The 19,503-nt window shown below is 40.5% G+C and overlaps 1 protein-coding gene across 8 annotated transcripts in view; it reads left to right on the top strand.

Annotated features, from left to right (window-relative positions):
• The window catches only part of UBR5 (ubiquitin protein ligase E3 component n-recognin 5), an 83,686-nt gene that overhangs the window by 53,399 nt on the left and 10,784 nt on the right, over positions 1–19,503 (top strand). For 7 of the 8 annotated variants that reach the window (XM_060243420.1, XM_060243412.1, XM_060243415.1 and 4 more), the window contains 23 exons: positions 49–146; positions 702–850; positions 2,546–2,637; positions 3,169–3,315; positions 3,431–3,549; positions 3,664–3,790; positions 3,901–4,030; positions 4,210–4,370; positions 4,642–4,881; positions 6,040–6,163; positions 7,086–7,197; positions 7,494–7,625; positions 8,133–8,390; positions 8,651–8,919; positions 9,488–9,699; positions 9,951–10,181; positions 12,367–12,440; positions 13,742–13,914; positions 14,309–14,422; positions 15,296–15,513; positions 17,052–17,172; positions 17,255–17,353; positions 18,447–18,690. In XM_060243420.1, coding sequence (XP_060099403.1) covers positions 49–146; positions 702–850; positions 2,546–2,637; positions 3,169–3,315; positions 3,431–3,549; positions 3,664–3,790; positions 3,901–4,030; positions 4,210–4,370; positions 4,642–4,881; positions 6,040–6,163; positions 7,086–7,197; positions 7,494–7,625; positions 8,133–8,390; positions 8,651–8,919; positions 9,488–9,699; positions 9,951–10,181; positions 12,367–12,440; positions 13,742–13,914; positions 14,309–14,422; positions 15,296–15,513; positions 17,052–17,172; positions 17,255–17,353; positions 18,447–18,690 — 3,644 coding nt within the window. The remainder of the gene's footprint in view (positions 1–48; positions 147–701; positions 851–2,545; positions 2,638–3,168; positions 3,316–3,430; positions 3,550–3,663; positions 3,791–3,900; positions 4,031–4,209; positions 4,371–4,641; positions 4,882–6,039; positions 6,164–7,085; positions 7,198–7,493; positions 7,626–8,132; positions 8,391–8,650; positions 8,920–9,487; positions 9,700–9,950; positions 10,182–12,366; positions 12,441–13,741; positions 13,915–14,308; positions 14,423–15,295; positions 15,514–17,051; positions 17,173–17,254; positions 17,354–18,446; positions 18,691–19,503) is intronic. The other variant, XM_060243414.1, reaches the window with a different exon arrangement.

Consider the following 19,503-nt stretch of genomic DNA (forward strand, 5'->3'; position numbering starts at 1 on the left):
TTTTCCATTGACTAAAAATGACAAGGGCGTAAATTACTGTTTTTCCAGGGATGCAAGAGGCATGACTCCATTTATGTCCGCTGTTAGTGGCAGAGCATATCCTGCTGCAATTACCATCTTAGAAACTGCACAAAAAGTTGCTAAAGGTATGTGAATGTTTCCTTTTGTTTTGCTGTACCAGCAAACAGTTCTTGCTTCCTCCCAAATAATATAAATGTTTTAAATACTGAATGAATAGGCAATTTACCACTGTCATTGCTACTAATTCAAAAGTTGTCTGGTTTATCTCTTTTCAATTTTAAAGGGAATCTGTTTCTTTAGAGTTGTCTACAGTGGTGTACTCACATGTATTCATATAGTAGAACATTTTAAATAGCTATCACAATTAGTTACTGTTTCCCTACAGTTTTTGGGGGCAGCTTTAGGGAGTAGGTTCTGTGTATAAAGCAAAGGTAAAATACTTTATTTTCTTTTATCTAGGTAGAAGTCAGTGTAGTATAACTGATGCAAGATGAACTAATTTTAGAGCTAACGCTGAGTTTAGCAGAGGTGACAATTTTGAAGAATATGCCTTGTTTTCCTAATGTTTGTCTTCAGAAAGTTTTCTGCATTTCAGCTTTTAAGCTCTTCAGTTTTGAAAGCAACTGCATTGCTGAACTATTTTCACCTACGTTCCCCTTTTCCCTCTCTTGTTTTTAAAGCGGAGGCAACTTCAAGTGAAAAAGAGGAGGATGTGTTTATGGGAATGGTTTGTCCCAATGGCACTAACCCAGATGACTCTCCTTTATATGTTCTGTGTTGCAATGATACCTGTAGCTTCACGTGGACTGGTGCAGAACACATAAATCAGGTAAATGAGCCATCACTTCTAAGCAGTAATTTTGCATCCACAAGGCATCCTTTAAGAACAGATTGCTTACAGAAAATAGTTGTGTGTGTGTGTGTATAAAAGTGCCATCAAGTCACAGCAAGATTTTCAAGCAAGAGACATTTAGAGGTGGTTTACTGTTGCCTGCTGCTTCATAGTGGCCCTGGTGGTCTCCCATCCAAATACTAACCAGGGCCAACCCTCCTTAGCTTCTAAGATACGATGAGATCAGGCTAGTCTGGGCCATCGAGGTCAGGGTGATATTTATGTTGTGTTTAATGTAATACAAATTGATCTTAAAATTCCAGATCTAGTATTTCCTGAGCTCTCTTTTGCCTGATACTCACCTGCTGGTGTCTCATGCATCATCAAGCCAGCTAGTGACCATCAACACTTTTGTAGCCTATAAATATCTGATAATTCTCAACACATTTGTCCCAAGGAACAATTTAACAGATTACCAACTCAACTTTATGCATGTATAATGGCAAGTAAACCTCACTGAGTTCTTTATCTAGTTGGCTCAGTTATGCCATGTGTACTTGTGGAAAGGAGACATTTTCTGCCTAAAACTTGTTATACTGGAAACACTTAGTGACTTACTGTAAGCTGCCTTGGGCCCTGCTTTGCAGGAGAAAGATGAGGTAGAAGCATTTTAAGAACATAAGAGAAGCATGTTGGACCAGGCTAATGGCGCATCCGGTCCAACACTCTGTGTTACACAGTGACTAAAGCCCAGGTGCCATCAGGAGGTCCACCAGCAGGGCCAGAACTCTGAAGCTCTCCCACTGTTGCCCTCCAAGGACCGAGAATACAGAGCATCACTGGCCTAGACATAATGGTCCAACTGTACGCCATGGCTAATAGCCACTGATGTACCTTTGCTTCACATGTTTATCCAATTTTAAAATGAATACATATAAAATATATGAAGTTGTTTTAAGGCTGTTAGACCAGGTGCTAAAAGATTACATCAGAGTAGCAGTAGAAAAGAGTAAGAGTCCAATAGCATGTTGAAGACTAATGAAATTTAGTCTTCAAATAGCTGAACAGTAACTCATGAAAGCTCATACCCTACAACAAATTTTGTTAGTCTTTAACGAGCTACTGGACTCTTCTTTTCTACTGTTACAGACAGACTGACATCTTGTTCTATCAGAGTAGCAGTTTAACATCCCTGTTAAGAGATTGCCAAGGAATGTATGAATGAGATTGCCAAGGAATGTATGAATGTATGAACATTGAGATGTATAAAGAGTTCTTAAAAATGTAAGGACTTCAGTTTTCAGTGCATTATTGGGGTTATAGCTCTTTGTGTGAATCTGTCCTCAGTGTTGTTGCAAACAGTAGAGCCAGTATCCTTTAGGAACTCATAGTGTATGTTGGTGTGAAATTAGCAATACACTTTTATCTTCAGTAATACTCAGAAGTCCTGAATCTTTAATGAACTTCCAGCTATAAATGAGATAATTCCGGGCTTGTGGTCTCAAACTGGGCATGTGGTCTCAAAGCTTTTCCATTTGCTTGCTTCTGATGGTTTTAGTATTAGTATAAGTGTTCAGCCTAGAAAAAGGAAAAGATAGCAAGCTGCTGGATCTATACCAAGCATCTTAAGTGAAACATCTTAAAATTATGAATACTTGATTTTTCTAAAACGTTGAACTTTTGTTTCCTTAGGACATATTTGAATGCCGAACATGTGGCTTACTGGAATCTCTGTGCTGTTGCACTGAGTGTGCCAGGGTGTGCCATAAAGGCCACGATTGCAAGTACGTATGTGTGTGTTTAGTCCTAAAATTCAGACTTCTTATTGTTAGCTTTGGTGTCCTCAGTGGTGGTTCAGTTTCACTGTGCTTCCAAATGTTGTAGAAGTTGATTTCTCTAAAGCCTTTTGGTATGCTTAAATACTTTAAGTGCATGGACAGATGGCACTTGATTTCTCTAAAGTCGTCTGGTATGCTTAAATACTTTGAGTGCTTGGACAGATGGCAAGTTCAGCTTTCCAGTATATACCAACTTATATGCCAGCTCCCCGGTATAAGGAAGAGTGTGTGTGTAAGCAGCTGAGCAGCTTTAAAAAAAAAGTTGTTCCAGAGTAGCATAGTAGAAAAGAGGTCGCTTCAGAAGCTGCTAAGTATAGTAACTTATAGTAACTTTCCTAAATAGGATGGCTTGGACTTCTGCTTTACTAGCTGATTAAAAACTACTGTGAGTGCATTCATGTTTCTGACTTCATACTGCTATGTATTGACAAAGAAATTGGTGCTATATAGATGAATCCTTTCTCTCCTTTTTTCCAGGCTTAAACGCACATCCCCAACAGCCTACTGCGACTGCTGGGAAAAATGCAAATGCAAAACATTAATCGCAGGACAAAAATCTGCTCGTCTTGATCTGCTCTTCCGACTGCTCACCACCACGAACCTTGTCACTATGCCAAATAGCAGGCAAGTGTGTGGATGTATACCTGATATTTTGTTTTGTCAGATCTGGTTGTGGACAGTAATAAAACTGAATCTGAGCCCATGTAGTTCCTGTCTCATATTTGTTCATGTGTTACAGGGGAGAGCATCTTCTGTTGTTCTTAGTGCAGACAGTTGCACGGCAGACGGTAGAACACTGCCAGTATCGGCCACCAAGAATTAGGGAAGATCGTAATCGTAAAACTGCAAATCCTGAAGGTGTGATATTTCCTCGGTTACAAAATTTTCTGAGCCACAAAACTTTTTTTTACTGTACCAGTCTTTCTTCAGCAACTAACATTCACTCATAGCTTTTTTTCCTTGCCCTTTTAGATTCAGATATGCCTGATCATGATTTGGAACCTCCACGGTTTGCACAGCTTGCCTTGGAACGAGTGTTACAAGACTGGAATGCACTGAAATCTATGATCATGTTTGGCTCGCAGGAGAATAAAGACCCGTGTGTATTCACTAACTTGGTTCAGTTATACTTTTGAAAATGACTTTATCATAGATCTTACAGCTTACATTAAATTTTTTCTTCCCCGTTTCCCATTGCTTTTTTCCAAGTCTTAGTGCAAGCAGTAGGATTGGACATCTTTTGCCTGAAGAACAAGTCTATCTCAATCAGCAAAGCGGTACTATTCGGCTGGACTGTTTTACACACTGCCTTATTGTGAAATGTACAGCAGACATTTTGGTAATGCACATTTATGTTAATATGGTACCAAAGAAGTAATTCAGTCAGTGGTGATTTGCGTAGTCAGTAATACTTCAAGCTGCTTTGTAAAGTAATTTATGGCAGGTTTTTGTTTTATCTGTCTGTGAACAAGTGAAGAATTATGAGTGCATAAACAATGTGATAAATTATCTCTACAGCTTTTGGATACTTTGCTGGGGACTCTTGTAAAAGAATTGCAGAACAAATACACTCCAGGTCGTAGAGAAGAGGCTATTTCTGTCACAATGAGGTTTCTGCGGTCTGTGGCAAGAGTTTTTGTCATCCTTAGTGTGGAAATGGCTTCCTCAAAGAAGAAAAAGTAAGTTTACTTTTAGCCTAGTTGGAGATTTATGGAGTAGGGGTGGGGTGAGAGTGGTGTATGTCTACTGGAAACAGTAGAATCTTCTGAAGATTGGCTTCCATCACCTTGCATGAACGATGCATTCTCACAAATGCTTCCAGAGAAAATAGCTGCACTTCTTTGAATGCACAATGTAATGGAAGGGTAGTCCTGATTTGTGTATTTTCTGAACCTTTTTGAATAGGTTGCCTGTTCACCCACGTGTTTCCTTTCCCTGCCTCTATTCCAGCAACTTCATTCCACAGCCAATTGGAAAATGTAAACGTGTGTTCCAGGCTTTGCTACCTTACGCTGTGGAGGAATTGTGTAATGTAGCAGAGTCCCTCATAATTCCAGTCAGAATGGGCATTGCACGTCCTACAGCACCTTTTACATTGGCAAGCACTAGCATAGATGCCATGCAAGGCAGTGAAGAACTGTTCTCGGTGGAACCGTTGCCTCCACGGCCATCATCTGACCAGTCCAGCAAGTAAGGGTCATTTTTCTGACCACATTTTTCTAAAGATATTATAATCACTTTTGAAGGATATTGTTTTTACCTTGTTGCAGATAGCTTTGCTCTCTGAGTCAGTTGCAGCTAGAAAAAGAAGTGGCCAAAGAAGGGCGGTGTTATGCATACAGAAGCAACCAGAAGAGATCATATCTAATTTTTATTCTTCAAGGAGCTCAGGACAGAATACTGTGGGTTTTTGTTCATTTTGCTCTATTTAGAGGATTTGTAGGCTTCCTTTTCACTTGCAGGTCCCCTAGGCAGTTCACAACAAGGTAAAACACTCACAATTTACATTGTGAAATGAATACAGAATACTGTAGAAACATCAGGGAATGGCCCTCAATAAGTGCTGTCTGGTTCAGCCTTCCAGAAAAGAAAGGTTGTAGGTTTAATCTGGAAGGTGAAGACTGATCTTGCCTCCAGTTGAGGAGAGACACACCATCCTGGGCGAGGTGGATGAAAAGATCCTCCCAATGGGCAGGTGCCAGCCAACTCAACCTCACTAAGGCTGGTTCCCACACAAAGAAGGCAGCATGCATGCACCTCTGAGTGGAATGCTGTCTCCTCCCCCACTTTATCCTAACAAAAGCCATGTGAAGTGGGCTAGACTAAGAGTGACTGGCCCAAGGCCACACAGCAAACATTGTGGCCCAGAAGGGATATGCACCCTGATTTCCCAGGTTCTTGTCTCCAGCTCTCTACACTATACTCTGCGATACTGGCTCACAATACTGGCCTTTCCTATTAACCACACTGATGCAGTGAAAAAGGTCATTTCAGAATATGTGGTGCTCACATATTGTCAGGAGGGCAATGTAGTTTCTTAGAATTCCTGGAGGAGTCTGAAGATCAGGCTGTGATGGTGACAGAAGTTGGATTCAATATGAGAAGGCCTCTAGTTCTACCAGAATTAGAAGAAATGAAGATAATCTGGGCTCTATAAAACATAACTTTTTAAATCTAATATCATAGTACTTTGGGAGAAACTATTGTGTTAAGTATTCAGTGGAGCAGTCTTGTATCTGTCAGGTTGAGTCAGTCAGCCATCTGGTGTGAAGAAAGCATATAGTGTGTTAATATTACCTTTTACTATATCCTTGGATTTTTTAAAAAAGCCTTTTCTTTCTCTTGTAGTTCCAGTCAGTCTCAGTCTTCCTATATTATTAGAAATCCTCAGCAAAGACGGATCAGTCAGTCTCAGCCAGTTCGTGGGAGAGATGAAGAACAAGACGACATTGTGTCAGCCGATGTGGAAGAGGTAGTATTGATTTTCAGTTGGAGACTTTGATGATATTGGATTTTTATCCCGTTCTAGTCTCTGAATCACAGAGGCTCAGAGCGGTCACAGTCTCCTTTACCTTCCCCCCCCACCAGACACCCTGTGAGGTAGGTGGGGCGGAGAGAGCTCTTGTGTTTTAAACAAACCTCAGTACAGAAGGAGACAAAATTGTCCTGGTACAAGGTTGGGTTGTAAAGTTGCAACTCCAGCACAGTAAATGCAGACCAGCTGTGGAGTTGTGAATGAGCCTTCATAAGCAATTCCAGAGGGTAGCTGTGTTGGTCTGCAGTAGAACAGACAGATTTGAGGCCAGCAGCTTTGAGTCCCCCTTTGGGATCAAAATCCTAACCGTAAGCTGTAACAAAATAGTGCAGCCTCCAAATATAATTTTTCAAAATTGGTGTTTATGAATTGTCTACCATGATTCTAAAACACTGCTTGGAGACCAACTGAAAGTGGTGTCACTGTCTGCTATTGGCTGCAAATCTTACTGGTCATAAGCAGTAGCAGCGTTTTGTAATGACAGAACTCTTTCCTTTTTTATTTGTTAGCTTCTTTGACCAATGGTCTTAATCTCAAAATAAAACAAGACAGTACAAAGCAAATTACAGATAATTTAAAATCAAAATTACATTAACATCAAAGGAAGAAAAGCAGTCATCATGATCGCAAGATGTAACTAACCTGAAAGATTACCTAACATTAATATAAAATTCCATAAAACTCCTTAACATTATAAAATTAGACTTTAAAATCTTAGTACATAATAACAGCACAACAAATTTGAAAGGCGTTTTAGAGAGAACACTACAGAGAGATATTTTTCAAAACTGGAGTTTATGAATTCTCTATTATGATTCTAAAACGCTGCTTAGCATTTAAAAACCTCTCTCCGTTCCAGGTTGAGGTGGTTGAGGGGGTGGCTGGGGAAGAGGACCACCATGATGAGCAAGAAGAACATGGAGAAGAAAACGCTGAAGCAGAAGGGCAGCATGATGAGCATGACGAAGATGGTATGCTTAGACATTCCTGTATGCCAGGGGCTGTACTTTCTGTCAGCCATCCCCTCCCCTCCCCAGTGTTGCTAGGCATGGGGCAGTGCTGTCACCGAGAAGCAACATTGGTGCAAGCAGCACTTGACGTTATCAAAAGTAGGGCACTGATGTATTGCCTACCACTACTGCAAAAAACCAGAAGGAGAGATTAAAATGGAAGGTAGCTATATAGAGAATCTGAACTTTCCACGAGACAGTGGTATAAGCAACAGTTAACATCCTTTCATTAATTGAATATGCTTTGTATTAATTAGGAAGTGACATGGAATTGGACCTGCTGGCAGCAGCAGAAACTGAGAGCGACAGTGAGAGCAACCACAGCAACCAAGACAATGCCAGCGGGCGCAGAAGTGTGGTCACGGCAGCTACAGCAGGCTCAGAAGCAGGTAATGTCCTAGGTTTAGGTTTTGTTGTCTGAATTTTTGATGGTGCTCTTTTGAAGTGTACTAAGAATGGTCTCTAAGAGCTTGGTAGTTAGATGGCAAATGTCTGCATCCGCAGTCATCTGCTTGTTTCCTGGTGCTCTCCTGCTTCTTGAGTCTTGAGGGGGATTTAAAGGGGCTTGACTGAAACTGAAACAAAATTATAGGGAACTGACTGAGTAAAATGCATTGCAGTCTTGTAGCTTCATCCTGGTCTCTTCCCCATATCAGCTGCATTAAACTTCTTCTAAAAACCCACCACACTAGGCGCAGATGACTTTCCTTATGTTGTGGCTCCTCTTGTTTATTGGAATGAGACCCACACTGCTCTCTGCAAACGCAGTCCCATTTTATAAGTCAGAGAAATCATTGAGACATGTGGTCTTAAAGAGTGAATTGTCCTGTAATGGGTTTATGCCTTGAAGAACAAAGCAAGCAGCAACATTCCTCATGGTGTGTGATTTCCTACAGGTGCCAGCAGCGTTCCAGCCTTTTTTTCTGAAGATGACTCTCAATCCAATGACACCAGCGATTCAGACAGCAGCAGCAGCCAGAGTGATGACATAGAGCAAGAGACCTTTATGCTAGATGAGCCTCTGGAGAGAACAACCAACAGCTCCCATGCCAGTGGGGCCACCCAAGCGCCCCGTTCAATGCAGTGGGCTGTGCGTAACACCCAGAACCAGAGGACGACCAGTACTGCACCATCCAGTACCTCAGCTCCAGCAGGTGAATTTTTGCAGTCACTTTCCCCCTGAAATATTGGCTAATGAATGTGATCTTTTTTTAAAATTTTGGTCTAAGGGAAGCATGCAGGAAATTGGTTTGTGTCTTTGAAAATGTAGCCCACTGTGTGTTTCTTCAGCTGCTTCAGGCCCATTTATGAACTGAGTGGGCTCATATTTGGCTGTCAGTGCCTTGGGATAAATATTGGAGTCAAGTTCTGTTTATCTAACATTAACAAATGTTGCCTTTTTTTTTGCCTTTAGCAAGTTCAGCAGGCTTAATCTACATTGATCCATCAAACCTGCGTCGGAGTGGTACCATCAGCACAAGTGCCGCCGCAGCTGCAGCAGCTCTTGAAGCCAGCAATGCTAGCAGTTATCTGACTTCGGCCAGCAGTTTAGCAAGGGCTTACAGCATTGTAATCCGACAGATATCTGATCTGATGGGCCTGATTCCCAAGTACAATCACTTGGTCTACTCCCAGATTCCAGCCGCAGTGAAGCTGACATATCAAGATGCAGTAAATTTGCAGGTATAATGCAAAAAATGAGTAAATGGTGACTCTGTGTTCAACAGGGCCTTTTAAAAGGAAAAAAAAAACAATCTGCCTTGCCCTTTAAAACTGTTCTGTGACAAATAACTGCTTCTCTCTGCCACGACCTCTGCTGCTTATTCTTCACTGCTTTTCTTTGTTTGCTCTGACAGCATTTCTTATTCCTCTAAGCTATTCTCCCTAGACAGCATTTGAGAAACTCTGCTTTCCAGTTCTTGGAAGGATATGGGTGAATGTGTGTGTTGGAGTACTCTCTGCCTTTCCCTGGAGGCTAGTGCAGGCAGATGGGAAACTGATGACACATTTCCTCATTGAAAGAGTGGGGTGTGAATCAGAGTTACGATGTAAGAGAGTGTGGCATTACAATGGGTATTTGGGATTTCGTATAACCTACTGAAGGGGGTGTAGCTCTGAAGTACTTCCAGTGATCCAGAAAATTATAGGGATTATAAATGGTCAGGATCTTTGTGGAATTAGGTTAATCACCTTGATCACTTGCATGCAGGTGTATTTGCTAATGCATTCTTATTAACCATAATTTATTTAGAATTATGTGGAGGAGAAGCTTATCCCCACGTGGAACTGGATGGTGAGCATTATGGACTCGACTGAAGCTCAGTTGCGTTATGGATCTGCTCTTGCCTCTGCTGGAGACCCAGGGCACCCGAACCACCCACTGCACGCGTCCCAGAACTCAACCAGGAGGGAGAGGATGACAGCACGCGAGGAAGCCAGTCTAAGAACCCTGGAGGGCAGAAGGTGCGAACATTTCTTACTTATTGTATATTAGAGCAGATGTGACCATACAAGCAATAATGCAAGCAAAAAATACTTTATATTTTAAGCAAAAATGCGTTGTCTTGCTCCTTACTAAAAAAAATGTTTAGCGAGCTCTCCACATAAGTAATATTAAAGTGTATTATTTTGCTTAATGGTATGCAGATCTGAAGAGCTTTCTCTGTTGTGCCATGGATATCTGTGCTCCCAACACTTTTTTGTTTAATCTACAGGCGCGCCACGCTGCTCAGTGCTCGTCAGGGAATGATGTCAGCAAGGGGCGATTTCTTAAACTATGCTCTCTCTTTGATGCGTTCCCACAACGATGAACATTCTGATGTTCTACCAGTGTTGGATGTTTGCTCACTGAAACATGTAGCATATGTTTTTCAAGCTCTCATTTATTGGATTAAAGCTATGAACCAACAAACAACATTAGATACTCCTCAGCTCGAACGGAAAAGGTATAGCAACTAATTACCGGAAGCCTTGCTCTAGGTAGATGATGGTGTGCTCATGTACCAGAAGTTTTTAGTAAATGTTTTTCCATCATATGTCCATTGTTGAATGTCTGTAGATGATGAATTACTTCTAGTAAAATACAGTGTAATCTGGAATGTAGCCTGCAGTGTTAAAAGACTGGACAGGCAATGAGAATGACATCTCCAGTGTTTTCATGCATGAGGATGCTTTTCATGCATTCCAGAAAATAATTTGAAGCCAAGAGAAAACATGTACAGATTGGCCTGTTCCTGTTTACAGATCTTCATGAAACATTGATAGTCCTCAGCACTTAAGGTGGAAGCTGAGCACCTAACCTAGTTCTTCAAATTGCTTTGCTTGCCTGAGTCAAAAAGAGTGCCAAAAAGAGTGGTGCTTGTGATTGTTGGTTTTTCTAGATCTCAGCAGTCTTTGATACCATCTGTAATGGCATCCTTCTGGATTTCTGAAGGGATGGGGAGCACCATTTTGCAACGGTTGTTTCATTCCTGGATGGTAGCATTTGAAAATTTTTGTTCCTCTCTGTAGGAATTGTTCTGAAGGATTTAAGTTTTAAAAGTTGTGTAAAGCTGCTGAGTTGAAGTTACTTGGAATTGTGGGGCACAGTGCTATTACTAAATCCAACCTTTTGTAATAAGATTCATCTTTCATGAATGATATTCCTGGGTGAGATGTTGTCTCCTTTTGGGGGCGGGGTTTTAGCCCCTTTTTCCTGTTTTGCCAAGTTATTTTACTTTTCTAATAGTCATTGACTAATTCCGCACTAGACCTTTAATCCTGGTCTAGCCCTGTCCCCAAACTAATTTTGTACACTAGAATCATAAACTCATAGAATTGGTTTCTGTGATTCCACGATTCAAGTGTAGAATGTCAGTTTGGGAACAGGGCTGAACCAGGATTAAAGGTCTACTGTGGAATTGACCTCAATGTTTTGTCAACTCTTTTTGCTGGCTAGAGCAAATGCTTTATCACTTGCAGAATTGTGAGGTTGCTGCAAGGGTATTAGCCATCCCCAGAGGCTCTGCCCTTGTTGTAGAGCTGTATTTGAAACTTTACCTCACTTTGTATTTACTTGTGACTTGTGCCAGACTGCCTAAAAGTACCGATTTATATCTGGGAGAGCATCTGTATTCCATTACTGTAATCCAGAGTGGCTTTTACAAGTTTTTTTGAATTGATTCACCACTGCTGAAATATGGATGACAATCCATAACAGAATAATTTCAGGATTAGATTTATGCAGTTTGCCCTTTGTGAGTCAGACCTAGAAGACTGTATGAAAAGTCAGGTATTTCAGAATGCAGCTGCTTAATCGTTGATAGGAGTGAACTGTTGTGAAAGCAGATTGACAGTTTCAGAATAACTTGGATGACTACTATCCTTTTATGTTCAATTCATGGCATAGTTCTAATTTTAGATGGTCTCAATCCAAATTATTTCTGGAAAATGACATAGTTCATATGACTTTTCTCTCCCTTCCTGACTTCCAGATATTTATAAGGACAGGGCAATTTCTGACATGTCGTACAAAACATACTTCCTTAGAAAGCTCATAAACCTTGTTTCCTTTTCAGAAGCTAGTGAAAATATAATTATTTTGCTGCTGGAACTTGTTTTATTCTGTGTGCAATTCACATAATGTCTTTTACAGTTTATTCTTTAACCTGCTATAACACTAATATGTTTTAAATTATGCACATGCTGAATATTTTATGACTAAGCAGGTATACAGAACACAGCACCCACGAAAAACCAGCCTCAAGTATGAAAAACATTCAAAAGTATATCACAAATAAATATAAAGTATTTAGACAAAAGTGCATGAATCACACCCGACCCAAAGTCCTTTAATTGTGTCGGGTGTGATTCATACACTTTTGTCTAAATACTTTATATTTATTTGTGATAAACTTTTGAATATTTTTCATACTTGAGGCTGGTTTTTCATGGATGCTGTGTGCTGTGTATCTGCTTCGCTTTTCTTTGGGTTGCTGAATATTCTATGATTAGCATGTACAGGTAGGCATTTGATCCTTTTGTGTTAAATGGAGAAATGAGCCAATGTGATTTTTTTTAGAAGTAATTTTCTTATGTAACTGTTACTGAAATTCCTGTTTGTCTAAAATGATCTTATATTTGCTTTTCAAGGACTCGGGAGCTCTTGGAACTTGGTCTTGACAATGAAGATTCAGAACATGAAAATGATGATGACACAAATCAAAGTTAGTATTTGTATCACTTGTACCTTGGGATTAAAAAAATTGATAGTGCCTGGTTTATCTAAGAAGTCTATTCCAGTGATAAATAAAATCATAGGTGCCAATTCAGAGATCAGCGCCAGACTTGTTTTCAGTGCAAAGGCGAAGGCCTGGATCATGCAAATGAGCTCTACACAAGTTTTTGAGCTTATGCAAAGTGTTTTCCCGTGCCCACTGAAAACTTCAGCCTTCTTCCAGACATCTTGATGTATGATAGAAAATGGGAGATACATGATTTCTGATTAGCCTGAAGGCTCCATTATACTGCCTCCACCTTTGCAAAGGGAAAGGACCTACTTGCAGCCGCTCTGTGGCTGTGCCACTGTTGCATATACGAAAGGAGGGAGTAAAAAAAGATGCGGAAGACATGGTGGCAAGGGAAAAAGAATGACATAGAAGAAAGAAAAAGAGCTTAGAGAAAAAGGAGAGGTTGAGGAGGCATCTGCAAAACCAACATTGATTGTTTTGGAGAAATATTAAGAGAGATTTGTCTGTGGATATAGCTACAAGTTTGCATAACATTAAATTTGCACTGTGTTTGTCTTCCCAACAAATGTGAGGTGGATCCTGTTTCCAATTTATAGCGGGGGGAATTCTGATGGTGATGATGGGAAGTTGTCTTGCCTCATAGTTTCAAAAGCAGAACTCAACCTAGCCCAAGTGCTGGTGGAATTCAGATGTACCTATTTTAAAGGTTGTCAGGTCTTTTACCAGCCCCTGTCTGTGCCTTTAGCAGCAGGGTCCACTAACTTCAACTGGTGATACTTATCTCCATGCTGTGAAAAGCTTCAGTGGCTGATTCCTCCTGCTGCTGTTAAAGGCACAGAAGTTAGCTTTGTTTTGCATTTGGAAAACTGCCCTCCTTTTGGATATCAAATGTGAATATTAGATGGAGTGACAAAAGTACCGGCACTTTGCATGCTGAGGTGTCACCTGCTTGAAGAAATAGTAGTGGAACTTAAAGCTTTTGACTGGCTTCTAGAACATATCACCTACTTTGATGTACTTGATAGCATATCATATTACGTCACAGGAACAAACTGAAATCTGTACAAATATCAGCAGTTACCAAGTAACAGATGACTTGGCCAACAAATTATTTCTGTTAACCATGATATTAATGTAGCCTTTTCCCAGTTTTATTGGGCAAGATATTCTTAGGGTAAATCTACACTATTTTGACTTTCAGTAATAATAATAATAGAAATATTTCCCCAAACCCAGTGATTCTTTGGTTCCCTTCACCTCACACTTCTCCTTTTCAGGTGCTACGCTTAACGACAAAGATGATGACTCTCTCCCAGCTGAAGCAGGCCAGAATCATCCGTTCTTCCGACGGTCAGATTCCATGACATTTCTCGGCTGTATTCCACCCAATCCTTTTGAAGTTCCTCTTGCAGAAGCCATTCCCCTCGCAGATCAGCCACATCTCTTACAGGTGACATTAGATACACCACATAACTAGAAAAGAAAAAAGCCTATTATCTGATTTCTGTTGGCCAGTACATATGTAACATTCCTGATTCTTTAATCATGGTTGAGGACTTCGAAGACTTTAGGATGTTATGCTGGCCATGAAGTTTATTCCAGGCAGGGTTTGCGGATAACCGAGGTTTTGAAACTAGCTTCAAATCCTGGTTATTTACTGCAGTTAAAATGAGTACTGATTTGTGGCTTAACCACTGGGATGGGCAGGAGGGAGGGAAGTGCAAGAGAAATGCATACTGAAGAGAAGAGGAATGCATCTTTCCATAGTTTACATGGTGAAGTTTGCATCTGTCCCAGTGCCAGGTGAAAGAAATGTGGATGATTTTTATTTATTTATTTTGCAGCCAAATGCTAGGAAAGAAGATCTGTTTGGTCGGCCAAGTCAAGGTCTGTATTCATCTTCTGCCAACAGTGGAAAATGTTTAATGGAAGTAACCGTAGACAGAAACTGTCTTGAGGTATGTATTTTACTGCGACATACTGCAATAAACCCTCTTTCTTCTTCCCTGTTCTCTTGTCCTTCCTGTTCTGCCAAAAAGTGTGTGTGTGTGTGCACACATGCACATGCATGTGCCCTGGCTGAAAGAACAAGGAAATCACTGAGGTCTTTCCCCAGACTCTGAAAAGGCCATTGCAGCAGCCAGAAAAAAGGTCACTTACCCAAGCACACTACTGCTACTGTCTCTGAACAAGCAAGCATACATTCATCACCTTCCTGGGTCTGTCTTCAAATAGGAACTGCATAGCGATAGTTCAGAAATACTAGAATGTTGTTTTTTTCCAGAGCTCCCATCGATTCTTCAAATTACAACTGGGTATTTTTCACCTTTTCACCTTTATTTTTCACCTACTTCCCTTTATTCGCAGTGACACAGATTATTTATTTATTTATTACATTAAGCTTATATCCCGCCCTCTCCGCAAGCGGACTCAGGGCAGGATATAATATAGCTATATGGGTGTGCACACAAAATTCAGATCCTAATAAAATAGATCTAAGAAAGAGAGTAAATGCTTGTCCTCACAAAATTCTTATTCTGCTAGATTCCATATTGGGTTTTTTTGAGTGCTTTAATTTGTTTGAGATATCCATCATATTAAGCGAAAACATGTATGCAAAAAAAAAAAGCTCTTTAGTCTTGCTAAAATTGTAGGATTAAGAGGTTCAAAGTACTCTGCTTCAGCTGGGTTCAAGAGCTGGGTTATTAAGACTGTGCCACTGTAGTGTGGCAGTCCTTTTTTTTAAAAAAAAAAATTAAAACATTTTTATTAAACGTATCAAACTGTGGCAGTTCTTATTTACAAAGCAGTTTAATTTCCTCTTTGCTTAGGTTCTTCCAACAAAAATGTCTTACGCAGCCAATTTAAAAAATGTAATGAGCATGCAGAATCGACAGAAGAAGGAAGAACAACCAAATGTGCCATCAGAAGAATCTGAAGGTTCAAAGCCCGGTCCTTCAGCTCATGATCTTGCAGCACAGCTTAAAAGCAGTTTACTGGCAGAGATTGGGCTGACTGAAAGTGAAGGTCCTCCTCTGACATCATTCAGGTATAGCAGAATAGCAGCTCATTCTCTCTCCTGCTTCCTGTGGCTGTCACTCTGCTGTCCTTCCCCCTCAGTTCTGTATAGTTCAAAGTAACAGTCTGCAGTGGCTGACTCCCTGGGGCAGATATCAGCAACAGATGAGAGAGGTAAAAAGGAAGCAGACAAATTGCAGGTTAGGAAATGCTTGACTGGAACTTCTGTTGTTCCTATCGAACATCTAGTGGCAAGGGCATATATATTGTTCTCCAGTAATTTTGAAGCCATTGGGGATGTGTAGAGTGGAGAAAGTTAAAATATATGCAAAATGTACTATTTTATCAGATGTAAATTTACTGCTGTAGGAACATAATATGCATTATGGGTGAGTTAACACAAAATAATACTGCTTCTTACTTTTTGTGAAATGGAAATAAATAAAATTCAAAAGTAATGATTCATGAAGCCTCTTGTATAAGAGACCGAACAGTAAGCCACTGCCCCATGAAAATTTCTTAGGCATGCCTTATTGTCCTAAGAAGAGGGGGTGGGGAGAAGATAGGGATGGGGGATTGAAAAAAGAAATCATCAGTATTGTTGTACAGAGAAGAATTTTAAAATTATCCAGAAAGAATTTTAAAATTATCCAGAAAGAATTTTAAAATTACCCAGAAACCCACAACACCAGTTTACCAGGGCAGCAAGGCAAGTATATGCCCCCAAAAGCAATGATCCCTTTCTCAGTTCTCAGCTTCTAGTTCTTGGGGGTCTCAGCCACTTGGTTCAGCAAAGTTTGAACTCTTTGAACTGGATCCACGCCACTGAACTCTTCGATACCCTGTGTTGGAGATGAAATGCAGGCAGGCTGTCATAGTAATGGGACAGAATTATCTCGCTGAAAGCTCCATATCACTCAAGCAATAAAACATGCTTGGAAATCTTGTCATCTCAGGTATCTGATTAGAGACAGGAAAACTGATAGTGATCTTTTAGTTTCTGAAGGGTTAGATCCACAGAACCAAGAACAGAATTTCATTCATGCAATGTGTCTTGGCTGTCTCCTTTTGAAGCTCCAGTTCTGTGTGCCTCCCAAAAGCTATTATTTTTTTAGCCTTTCTCCACGTTTTCTGTGTTATTCTAACGTCTTTGGATAAATTGAATTCATTTCAGTATTACTTTTGTCCTTGAGTTAGGTTTGTAGTTACTAAGAATAGCAGAGAGGTTGTCATTTGATTCTTGTGGGAGCCAGTTTGGTGTAGTGGTTAAGTGCACGGACTCTTATCTGGGAGAACTGGATTTGATTCCCCACTCCTCCACATGCAGCTGCTGGAATGGCCTTGGGTCAGCCATAGCTCTCACAGAGCTGTCCTTGAAAGGGCAGCTTCGGTGAGAGCTCTCTCAGCCACACCTACCTCACAGGGTGTTTATTGTTGGGGAGGAAGATAAAGGAGGGCAGGATATTAATCCAATATCATCATCTTCTTTGTATGGCAGGTGTTGCATAAATGGGAAACATTACCTTTTAATGTAACACCCCCCCGCCCCCAATTTGGTTTGTTTTCCAGGCCACAGTGTAGTTTTATGGGCATGGTCATTTCCCATGATATGCTGCTTGGACGTTGGCGCCTTTCTCTAGAATTATTTGGCAGAGTGTTCATGGAAGACGTAGGAGCAGAGCCTGGATCGGTATGTTGTTGTTTTTTAAACTGAAGACTGCTGTTTGTTTTGTGAGGTGTTTCTGATACTAACACACAGCTTCTCTTTGTAGATCTTGACTGAATTAGGTGGCTTTGAAGTAAAAGAATCAAAATTCCGCAGAGAAATGGAAAAACTTCGAAACCAACAATCAAGAGACTTAACACTAGAGGTGATTTTTTATTTTATCTTAATTTAAAAGATTAACTAAATTGTAACATCCTGTTGCTCACATTACAGTGAAGTATCAGTAATCTGATAGTCTAGTAATTTCACTTTTGTTTTCCAGATTAGGTGACAGACTACTAAATCATGATAATCTTGAGCAATCTGTTTTGTGCCACAGACACTGCTGGATTGAGGGAATCCAGTTCCTCATGAGTGCTAAAGCCAGTCTGCCTTATCCAATCAGGGTGGGGTGGTGGTGGCAATGGGCTGCTTTCAATTGTTGGACAATTGAAATTCTCTTCTTGCTGGGCCTTGGCTTTCTTCATGCTTTTCAAGGATACTCTGATTGTATAGAAATTTGACAAATTAAAGAGATTGGTGCAAAGCTTGGACAGCGGATGACTGAGCAAGTACCACCAAGAAACCAGTCTTAAATCCACATAGAAAGTTTACTTGGGCATACATTTATGCAGCACTGGAAGTCTAGTGTTTGATCATAATTTGTCCTCACTACTACATGCTACTACAGAATAGGCCACTAGAGTTGTTTCTGTCCGTGTGCATCCAGATTCAGATACCGAGTGTGACCCATGTAGACTTTTGCTGGCTCTTATGGTCCAAATTGAATTTTATATAGAAGTACCTCTGGCAGATGATATCCATGTGTTTTAAGGAGAGAGAGGCGCTAGCTAGCTTTAGATATGCTAATTTATATCTTTTAGTAATTCACTGTTCAGTAGTTACAAGCCATTCTCACATCTCTTGTTTCTTTTTTGGGATGTGTGTAATTAAAAGTCCTTAATGATACAGCTTCTAAGCTTTGGAACATCATGCGTATTTCACAATCCATATTCGTCTTTTCCTAAAACAGGAGAGATTGCATTTCTTGGGATTATAAATGATCTGATATTTGTTCTAATACAACTGGCTGTTGTGGTTATGTTGGCCATTACATGAACATTCAGTTTTGCTAATGCTTGGCTTCTTCTGTTGCTAAGTAGGATGGATTGGCCATTTAGCATTACGGTTAGGGCTGGGCTGGTGGGGGATTAACTTCCATTCAGGAGCTTAAGATCTTGTTCTGATGTGTCTACTAGGTTGATCGAGATAGAGATCTTCTCATTCAGCAAACAATGAGACAGCTCAACAATCATTTTGGTCGCAGATGTGCTACTACTCCAATGGCAGTCCACAGGGTGAAGGTTACATTTAAGGATGAACCAGGGGAAGGCAGTGGTGTAGCACGAAGCTTTTATACTGCTATTGCACAAGCTTTTTTGTCAAATGAGAAGCTGCCAAATCTAGATTGTATCCAAAATGCCAACAAGGGAACACATACAAGTAAGTGTCTTAATGAATGCTCTGTGTGACATGAGCTTTGAGCTGTTTTTTGTTTTGTTTCATACCAAATGATGCAGGGTGATTTTGTTTTCAATGAGAAGGGCCAATAAAGATCCATTTCTATGTACTTTGTTGAGTGGCTTCAGGCATGCTGTTTGTACTTTTTTTTTAAAAACTGAACTGTCCTGCCTGACAGGGAGCCCTGTAGAGATTGATAGGCAGGTTTACAGAAGTTGAGAATAGTTTCATGTGCTGTGCTTTGTGAAAAATAAATTAACGCCTGCTGGAGAGCCAGTTTGGTGTAGTGGTTAAGTGTGTGGACTCTTATCTGGGAGAACCGGGTTCGATTCCCCACTCCTCCACTTGCACCTACTAGCATGGCCTTGGGTCAGCCATAGCTCTGGCAGAGGTTGTCCTTGAAAGGGCAGCTGCTGTGAGAGCCTTCTCCAGCCCCACCCACCTCACAGGGTGTCTGTTGTGGGGGAGGAAGGTAAAGGAGATTGTGAGCCGCTCTGAGACTCTTCGGAGTGTAGGGCGGGATATAAATCCAATATCTTCTTCTTCTGTCTTCTATATAATTCTTCACTTAAAAGGAAATTCTGACCTCTGCATTGCTATGCAAATAAAACAAACTTGTCCAACAATACAGTAGTTGTAATAAACTGTATTCAAAAGAATACATATCAGCAGTGTGCCTAAAATTAATTCACCTAAAATCTGATCTAAAATGAAATACCTTGCACTTCTTATGGGAATTTGACAGAGAGCTGGGTTCTTGTAATTGCTCTGAGGTTCATTGTTAATAAAATGTAG

The sequence above is a fragment of the Heteronotia binoei genome, chromosome 7, assembly GCF_032191835.1.
Source record: "Heteronotia binoei isolate CCM8104 ecotype False Entrance Well chromosome 7, APGP_CSIRO_Hbin_v1, whole genome shotgun sequence".
In the NCBI taxonomy this organism is placed as follows: domain Eukaryota; kingdom Metazoa; phylum Chordata; class Lepidosauria; order Squamata; family Gekkonidae; genus Heteronotia; species Heteronotia binoei.